Genomic DNA, 10,467 nt, shown 5'->3' on the forward strand with positions numbered 1-10,467 from the left:
ACTGGGAATTGAACCTCGATCCTCTGGTTCTCATGCCCACACTCCTTTGTATTTTAATGCATTAGGAATACTTAAGTGTTGTAGCTGGGAGTCTGTGTTTAAATTCCAGACCCAGTATGTGACTTGATGTTTTCTCTTTCAGCATGGATTGTCTTCCAAGAAAATAGTGATAATAAGATCTAACATGGACTGTTTCCTAGGACTATTTCTTCAACAGCTACTTTCTTTACATTAGTTCACTTGGTCATGCTGACAATACCCTTAAGTAGGTAGGTATTATAATTTTTCATACACACCCATTCTTATTTTAAATGATGAATGAAGAAAGAACCCAACTCAGCATGTGCATACTTGTTACATGTTAGTGTAGAGCTAGGCACTTTCCCATAGAGCTTTCTTCTTTTATATGGAATGAATGAATTCATCTTTCTCATTTTGGTTTTTAATGGATTTATTGGGGTTACATTGGTTAATAAAATTACATAGAGATTAAGTGTACAATTCTATAGTACATCACCTGTATATTGTATTGTGTGTTAACCATCTGAAGTCAAGCCTCCTTCTATCACCATTTATTCACCCTTTAACCTCTTCTACATACTCCTATGCCCACTTCTCCTTCCCTCTGGTAATCACCACACTATTTTTTAGTGTCTATGAATTGATTTTCTTAATCCTCTTACCTTTTCAACCATCCACTAACCCTCCTATCCTCTGATAGCTGTCAGTCTGCTTTCTGTATTCATTTTAAAGTCCCAATTCAATTCAGAGTTTAAAAAATGGATAAGTACCAATATTTTTCAAATGACTGTTTAACTAGGGGTTATTTCTCCTCTTTGTAGATAAGGTCATCTCATGATCAGTGATGGCATGTGAGTCACCAAATTTCCATTCCATACAGATGGCAGCAATGACCACTAAATTACAGGTTCCCTGGCTCACTGTGGATGTGACTTCAGAATCTCCCTCATCAGTTCACTCCAGGAAAAGTGATCTTCTTTGGCAGTGGAGAAAAAAACTATTTCTCTTCCGTACTGTGTATGAATATTTCTCCTACATATAAGCTGTGGTCACTTTAAAGTATTGAATAATTTATTTCCTTCTGACTTCTGCCTGACCTCCCTCTATAGCCTTCAATAAATTTCTAATTTTTTATTCTCCTTTACATCAGAAGCGTTGAAAAGATCATCCATCTTTTCACATGGATGCACCAACTGGTCAATGACTGTGATACAATGGTATCATAAACTGGTCCCAGGTGAATTTTTCTTTCTCTCATAATTGCAATTATCATATGTTTATTCCCGTGGCATTTAGGTTTTCCTTGGAAATTATGCAAAACAATACCTTTGTAACTGAGTTCGTCCTCTTGGGGCTTTCACAGAATCCAAACATTCAGAAAATAGCTTTTGTTATATTTTTGTTGAGCTACATGGCAACTCTGGGGGGCAACTTGCTAATTGTGGTGACCATCAGCAGCAGCTCAGCACTCCTGGGTTCCCCCATGTACTTCTTCTTGGCTTTCTTGTCCCTCCTGGATGCCTGCTTCTCCACCGCCATCACCCCGAAGATGATTGTGGATTCTCTGTCTGAGAGGAAGACCATCTCCTTTGAGGGCTGCATGACCCAGATCTTTGCTGGACACTTCTTTGCTGGAGCGGAGGTGATTGTCCTCACAGTCATGGCCTATGACCGCTATGTGGCCATCTGTAAGCCCTTGCATTACTCTTCTATCATGAATTGGAGGCTCTGTGGCATTCTGATAGGGGTGGCTTGGACAGGGGGCTTCCTCCACTCCATAATACAGATTCTCTTTGTTTTACAGCTGCCCTTCTGTGGCCCCAATATCATCGATCATTTTGTTTGTGACTTGTACCCATTACTAGAGCTGGCCTGCACTGACACTCACGTCTTTGGCTTTTTTGTGCTGGCCAACAGTGGGTTTATATGCATCATAATCTTCTCTTTGTTGCTTGCCTCCTATGGTACCATCTTGTTCTCTCTGAGACTTCACAGAACTGAAGGGCAGTGGAAGGCTCTCTCCACTTGTGGATCTCACATTGCTGTTGTGGTTTTGTTCTTTGTTCCCTGCATAATCACGTATGCTCGACCTCCATCCACTTTCTCCTTTGACAAAATGGTGACAATATTTTACACCGTCCTAGCACCCTTGCTCAATCCTTTGATTTACACCATCAGGAATAAGGAAGTGAAAAATGCCATGAGAAATGTGTGGAGCAGAATAATGGTAATTTGTAATGCAAGATGAGACTGATTTGATGGAGTCTATACTCAGTGTGTGTTCTAAGACACGATGCAGCTGCTGAATGTAGTTCTTGAAATGAAGAGTTAGAGTGGTCCAGGTTCCCTAAATCTTCCTTGGCTTCAGCACTCTCAAAGTATCTCTGCTGCCTGAGGGGCCAATACACCATTGATTGCGCTGAGGGCAGGTTGGAAGAAGTTTCTGTCTTGCAGGCCATCTCACTGGAAGGGATTTAGGTGGAAAATAGGATAGGGCTGTTCTTGTTTTACTCCTTTTTTTTCATGCAAATAAGATTTATTGGTGATATGCTCTCATGGAAGAGAACAGGCAAGGACCTTGTTGATGTAGGGGAGAAAGGCAAGGGCAGGGGTGGCAAGAGCAAGAGCCTTTGTTCTGAGGATTTACATAGTTGGTGGGGTGGGGGAGGGTGAAGAAATTACATATTGATGGACTGGTAAGGGTGGTGCTAACTTTCCGGGATGGGGGTGTGTTTACCCAAAGGTATTCCAGCCTTTCAGATCCTGGCATGAAAAGAGTTTCCAAGACTTTCTTTCCCAGATCCAAGGAAAAAAAGCATAGAATTCCAAGGACTGCTGAGTCAGTGTGTGGGACATGTACCCCTCCATCCCTCCTCCTCCTTGCAAGCTTTTTTTGCTGTGTATTTTACCTAACATTCTCCACTCCAGCATTAGGAACGTCAATCTTTGGGGATCTGTGGGTGAGGACTGGTCTGGCTGCTTCTTGCTGTAAAAGGGACGTTGAGAGTTCTTTGGGTTCTGTCCACTCACTAATTTTGGTTGGAGGCAGTGGAGGGAAGTGTCTATCCATCAGCCCATGATTGGTGTCCAGTGCCTGAGGTCCCAGCCATGGGTGGTGATTGCTGCCTCTGCGTTCCAAAGGGCTGAAGACAAAGGGTGTCATCCGAGTCAGCATGTGAGTCACAGCGTCCTTTATGTCATAGGAGAAACTCCCAGAAATTTGGTTCTTCTCCAGAGTTAGTGGGATTTACACCTGGGTTTTCAGTGACGCATGTCCATGATTCATAACTGCACCTTCTATCTAGTATTGGGCCAGTGATATTGCAGTAGGTCATAAAGACAGGAGTTGAGTTCTGTGATGAAATCTTGCATCAAACTATTCTTTGTAGTATTTTCTTTTGCTCCTCCCCCTCTCTGTCCCTCTTTATGCTACCCTCTGATTCTATTTTTTTGGGGGGGTTCTGCTCACTCTCACTGTACTCTCTCCTGTACTCACTTCACTCATTCTCTACTCTTGCCTCTTCTATGCTCTTATTCATTTAGGTATCTATTTTCTGCTGTGATATTTGCTTCATCACATACTATTCAGAAATTGATTTTTAAATTAGACTAGAAAATTAAGGTAACAATTTGTGTCTTTCTTGAAGAGCTCAGGATTTCTGTTTTGTAGGATCGACATGATCCTAGCAAGTCTTCGTAAAATCTACATGAAATGGGTGTGAGTTGTATGTGACATGGATGGTGAATGCTAGAGAGAGAGACTATCTAATAGTACCCCACTCAAATTTTAACCTAACTCTTCTTGGAAAAACTTCCTTCCTTCCTTCCTTCCTTCCTTCCTTCCTTCCTTCCTTCCTTCCTTCTTTTCTTCCTTTACTATTTATTTATTTTTTATTGCTGTCCAAGTACAGTTGTCTTTATTCCACCCCCCACTCCTCCTCACCCCAGACATCCCCACTCACCACCCACCTTTGATTCTGCTCCTCTTTGGTTTTGTCCAGGAGTACTTTGTACATATTCCTGACAACCCCTTTCCCCTTCCCCCATTATCTCCTCCAACCTCTCCTGCGTTGACTGTCAGTTCGTTCTTAATTTCAATGACTCTAGTTATATTTTGCTTGCTTGTTTGTTTTGTTGGTTTCACAGCTAATGGGTGGGTCAAAAAACTATGATGCATTAACATGATGAAATAATATGCAGCAGAAAAAAGAAAGAGTCCTACTCTTTGCCAAACCATAGATGGAACTGGAGAGCATTATGCTAAGTGACATAAGCAGGCAGTGAAAGAGAAATACCACATGAATTTACCTCTAAGTAGAAAACAATTCTGTATCTCAGGTCAAAGTTCCCACATTGAAAGGACCAGGCACATAGGCACATTACCTTGTAAAAGAATGTGCAGGTCATATGAAATAACAATAGTGAAAATTATATGAATAATAAGTTTATACCACAAGAATAATATATAATCTATGATTGTGTTATTCGGTTAAAATGACACACAGTAATATAAGCAAATAGATGATTGAGGCATCTGTCCATCTGGGAGAAAAGGGGAGACTGGTATTATTAAATGTATTTGAACTGGTTTAAAATTTAAACGTTAAAAGTAAGAATTAAAGAAGGGAAAATTAGATTCTTCACTACTGCGATGTACCCTCAAATCAAGGAGTTAGGAAAGGGCAGAAGTATTAGGAAACATGAATGAATTCAGTGATAAAAGCTATGAAAGTGTTGGTCTGCTTTAAGGTGTACATATTGTCAGGAGCTAAGTTCATGTCTTATGTCCCCAAGACTTCTCTTTACTTATTGAAAAGAAAACAATGTAGAATTATATGATCTGGCTTTCATGGTTGTCCTACATCTGTCCATAATTTTATCTCTTACAACTTTTTGATCAATGGCAGCAGTTTTTAGGCAGATCATCTCTATGTTTGATCCCTGTTTTTGATCAAAGCAATATTTGTGGTCTTCCCAATTCTTTATCTTACAATACTGTCAGGCCACTTTCTCATTAGTGATTATTAAAAACAACAAGTCCCTTGGGAATCCCATCCATTTCTTCTAGCTGTCCTTTGCTGATGTGTGCCTCTGTAGAACCACATTCCAAGATTGATTGTGGATGCCTTTTCGCAGAAGAAGAGCACTTCCTACAATGAGTACATGACTCAGATCTTCACAGTCCACTTATTTGTGTGCATCGAGATCTTGTGCTCATCCTCATGGCCTTTCATTGCTATATCGCGAATTGTGAGCCCTTGCAATACCTAATCATCATGAGCCAGAGAGTGTGTGGCGTGTTGGGGATTCTGGCCTGATGGGATCTTGTATCCACTCTTCAGCACAGATTTTCCTAGCTTTGCAATTGCCCTTTTGTGGCCCCAGTGTGATTGACCACTACTCTTGTGACTTGCAGCCCTTGTCGAAACTTGCCTCCATGGACACGTATGTGATAAATTTGCTAGTTGTCTCTGATAGCGGGGCCATTTGCATGGTGAGTTTTATAATGCTGTTTATCTCCTATGTTGTCACTTGTACTCTCTGAGAAACCACAGCATAGAAGGAAAGTGAAAAGCCCTTTCCACATGCACATTCCACTTTATCGTGGTTGTCATATTTTTTGTTGCATCTGTATTGATATATACACACCCACCAACCACTTTTCCAGTAGACAAGATGATAGCTGTATTTAATGCCATTGGGAAATCCTTGCACAACTCTCTGATCTATACATTGAGGAATGCAGAGGTTAAAAATGCAGTGAAAAGGTTATGATGCAACAAAGTATGACTTCAGGTAATAAATTCTATATGTGGACTCCAACGTATACTTCTTTAATATCTTAGTTTTGTTTCATGGGAAGGAAAGGTAAAATATTCTTTTGGGGAAATAAACAAGAAATCTGAGAGTTTTGCATTAGAATATGGTTATTACTTAAAGTTCAAAATCATTTTGAACAACCTAGGATGACCCTTGCTTGAACTCTGTCAACATTTGGTCATACTCATTAGGTAATTTAGCTTCCTATGCACATTTTTCTTAGGAGGGATATGTACTGACAAGTGACAGAATAAGTGTATGTGCATGCATGTGTTGTATATGTACCATTTTTTTCTCTACATTTCATTCTCATCCTTATGAGTGCAATCATCAGAGCTAATCCCTAGAGCCTGGAAACTTACAGAGTCAAGTTTGATACCTTGACAAGCTGATTATTAGAGAAGATGTTCTGAGAAATTACTCCTCTGGAAATCTGAGCGTGAGCCTAATTCACTGGGGGTGTCTACACTGATGAACTCTCCAACTGTAATAAAAGCTAGAAACATCAGTGAAAACCTACACTGTTTCTGAAAATCCTGTAAAAATTAATTCTGTGTGGTGAGGGAGAGAAGAGAGTGATATTTGGACAAGATAGCACTGTCAGTGAGTCAATGGCTCTTTGGGGTCTTCCCACTACTCCTCACTAAGGAGAGGAAGAGGCAGTAGCGAGTTTGGCAACAGAAATGAGTGAAGGTCAGGAAAGAAGGGAGGACAGAGGACAATGCAGGATGAAGAGAGAGAAAGGGAGAAAGGAAAGTGGAAATGTTGTCCAATTGGGAGAGAAGCAGCTTTATCTTTCTCTTTTCCTGAGCATTACTTTTGAGTGTATGAACATTTGCAGACAAATAACTGTCCTTGGCTCTTATGTTTATTAGGGTATCAGAAAAGAAGGTTTGTTTTTGTTGTTTGGTTCTATAGTATCAGAAAAGTCAAAATTCAGATTTTTGGAGAAGAATCTGGTATGACAAGTGAGGCCTAGCATTTCCCAAATTTGGTCTTTTAGTTTCACAGGAGAATATTTTAAAATATGTGTTTTTGTATGGAAGACAACCTAATCCATGTGTACAATTCCCAACACCCACCAACTCCACTTCAACTTCATAATCTCATAATAAAATACTGTCATGCCAGTTCAGTACCTGGGTTTTTAATTATCATGAAATTGGCACCAGAAAGTATTACTCCTAGTCATATGGACTAAGAAGAAAAGTATAGAATAAATTCATTAGTATGTGAAGCATTTCCATTAACTGAAGACAAAATGTTATGTTGCACCAAAGATTCCCAATAGTTCTGCTTCAGGAAAGTGGTGACAGAATAAATATTTTAATCCCAAATGGGACATTTGTCAGAGCTCTCAATACTATATTCACAATCAGCTATTTGGTTTCATACTACTTTCAAATGAACAATTTTACTAATATCTTACATTTCCGTTTTGAGAGCACTTGAATCGGGCCTTATGAAGATTATAATTAAGTGTAATTGATTCTCAAGTAACTAAGACACTCAAAATAAAACATCAATTCTTACCTCTAGGTATTCCTTCAAATTTATTGTAGTGTGAAAAAAAGTTTATTTGTGAATAAATGAAACCTCAGAAAGGCTCAGGAATTTCCTTCTCATTATTAAATAATAGAGGGCCCAGATCTTCTCATATTTGAGATAAGGGCTTGATTAGAAAAGGTGAGAGAAACATAATGGAATAAATAGACTGGAATCACAGGATGAACCACAGATTGGTTAAAGATGTATACAACACACCAATGTTTCCTGAAGATGAGCAAATCTACAAAATCCTCTAGGATGAGGTGAAAGTCTGAGTTGTGGGTAGTTTGTTGTTTGACTCAAGCAACACATTGCAGAAAGATCACATAAAGGGCAAAATAATAAATGGGTTGGAGAGCTACAGAAATGACTATGAACCAGGATGCCCCAACCTGGGCAGGGATGAGATTGTGTGGTTGTTCCTCTACTTGATTTGGAAATCATCAAAGAATAGAATGGATGAGAGGAGGAACAGCAAAAAATACTAAAAGAAATATTGGCCAATTCCCCCCAGTCTAATTAATTAATTAATTAACTACAAAATCTGTTGATTTATTTTTAGAGGTTAAGGGAGGGAGAAAGAGAGGTCGAGAAACATCACCGTGTGGTTACCTCTCCTGTGGTCTCCACTGGGGATGTGGCCTGCAACCCAGGCATATGCCTGGACTGGGAAGTGAAAGTGTGAGTCTTTGGTTTGCAGCCCACACTCAACCCACTGAGCTACACCAGCCAGGGCAAGTTTCCCCCAAGTTTAATAAAAGCTGGAAATATATCAAACCAAGAATCTGACAAATCCCAAGCATAAAATTCATGGAGGAAATTACAATTAAAGGTTACTTATAATAAATTGGTCAAAAGCAGCAGCAAATTGTTAAAAGGAGCTAAAGAAAAAAGGCACTGTGCACAGGGAAATAAAGATAAAAATTACAGCAGAATTCTCACTTGAAACAAGGTAAACTAGGAGAGAGTAGAGTGACTAGAGTGACGTCTTTAAAACACTTGAGTTTACATGCATGTAGCTGGTTGGTTTTTTCACTTTTCACAACTGGGATGGAAGCAGAAGTGTGAAAATAACTGAAAAAAAGCATTTGCTTCTGTTCCAAGAACCCATAGACCCTGAGGTTAGACTTTGCCAAATCCAATTCCAAAATGACAAAGAGCAAACTCATGATGACTTTAAATCCAGCCAAAGTCCATTCCAATATGAGAGCACATTTCATTATGCATTCCTGGATGTCATCAGGGGGAGCTTTAATTCCATGTTTCCAGATGTTCTCTACAACCTGATTTCCAATATCACCCAGGATGAGTTAACTTTCTATACCCCACTGATATAACAGTGACCTGCCTGCATACTCAGTGTGCTAGCACCTTTCTCTGATGTCACTCAGCAAGAATAGAAATCTTGGCAGCTGTTAGTTCTTCAGTCTTACTCTAGTCACTGGGAACACCTAGGTTATTTCTGTTCTAGCATGGTCTGCTGGGTGGAATCAAAAGAGAATTTTGAAAATCTTTGTGGGTAACAGAAGTGGTACCTAGAGTATCCACCATCCCCAGGTGGTTCAAGGAAGAGCTTATTTCCTTCTCTGCAAAGACTGTATATTTTTTAACTTGGTCTAGTATCCTGCACTTAAGTTTGTTTTCTCTTCTCACACTTCCTGCCTTATCCTGGAAACTTTCTTCGCCATCTTACTGGAAGAATTCACCAAAACCTCTTCAATAGCCATTATTTTCTGCAACTGTTCAAACCAAACAATAAAGTGAAAATATTAAATTATTAAAACATACTTTAAGGCAGATACCCTATGATCTTGCCTTTAAGTGGAACCTAATCAAGAAAACAAACAATCAAGCAAAATATAACCGAAGACACTAAAAAATTTTTATATATATTTTATTGATTATTTCATTACACTTGTCCTATTCCCCCCCTTCATTCCCCTCCACCCTGCACACCCTCTCTCCCACCATTCCCCCCTTTTAGTTTATGTCCACATGTCACAAGTTCTTTAGATTCTATATTTCCCCTACTATTCTTGCCCTACCCCCTATCTATTTTCTACCTACTGTCTATGCTATTTTCTGTACCTTCTCTCTCCTTCTCCTCCTCCCACTCCCCTGTTGCTAACCCTCCATGTGATCTTCATTTCTAAGGTTCCACTTCTGATCTAGCTGTCCTCTTAGTTTGCTTTTATTTTAGGTGTTGTTGTTAATAACTTTGAGTTTACTGCCCTTTCGCTGTTCATTAAGAACAAACTCCTTTATTCCCCCCAAAGACTTCAAGCATCTAAGCACATCCTGACTGTAACCAGAGGGAAGGTGGGAGGGGACAATGGGGTGGCTAGCAGTAAGGGTTCAAGAACAACTATAAAGGACACAGGGAGAAATGCAAAGGGAGGTAGAATCAGGGGAGGGAGTTGGGGATGTCAAGGGTCGGGGGAATGGTGGGGGTAAAAGACAGACCACTGTACTTGAACAACAACAAAATAAAATAAAAAGGATTTGGTATGCTTTTACACACCAAACTTTTATTCATATAAAAATATGGTCATTTTCTTACTGAGAAAAATGAACACCCTTGAACACCTTGAGAACACAAATGAGAACACCTGTTCTCATTTGAACACTCTTGAATTGAACACCCTTCAGTTCAAGAGTGTTCAAAATAGCAGTTTTTGAAAACTTTTAATTGTGTTGCTTGGTTCTCATCTAAAACAAACTGGGTATTTAAACACAAGCCTGGGAATTTTGCCTTCATTGTTCATATTTTCAGGTCCCAAAGAATTCCTCTTTCTCCTGGAATCAAGACTCATCACAAAACATTTCTTCCTGGAGAGGAGAGAAAATGGCGGCGGAGTAGGATGGAGCGACTGCAGTTCTCCTACATTTGGGGGAAAATCCTGGAAGATTTACAGAAGAACAGCATAATCAATTCCCCAACCAACAATTCCCCAGCATTTATGAAAATAAGAGACCAGAGATAGTGACGAACCAGACAGCTAGAGGTCCTTGGGGTCTCAGGGACACGAGTAAGGACAGAGGCGGCCAGACCGGTGGTAGCCATTAGCCGGCACGTAA

The 10,467-nt window shown here is 39.8% G+C and overlaps 1 protein-coding gene across 1 annotated transcript; it reads left to right on the forward strand.

Moving 5' to 3' along the window:
* The first annotated feature begins 1,294 nt into the window (after positions 1–1,294).
* On the forward strand, positions 1,295–2,269 carry LOC118978531 (olfactory receptor 4C15-like). Its single transcript, XM_037034014.1, has one exon. The coding sequence runs from the start codon at positions 1,295–1,297 to the stop codon at positions 2,267–2,269; it is 975 nt and encodes a 324-aa protein (XP_036889909.1).
* Positions 2,270–10,467: the final 8,198 nt, after the last annotated feature.

The sequence above is a fragment of the Sturnira hondurensis genome, unplaced genomic scaffold (genome assembly GCF_014824575.4).
Source record: "Sturnira hondurensis isolate 20B ecotype Veracruz unplaced genomic scaffold, ASM1482457v3 Scaffold0021878, whole genome shotgun sequence".
Lineage (NCBI taxonomy): Eukaryota > Metazoa > Chordata > Mammalia > Chiroptera > Phyllostomidae > Sturnira > Sturnira hondurensis.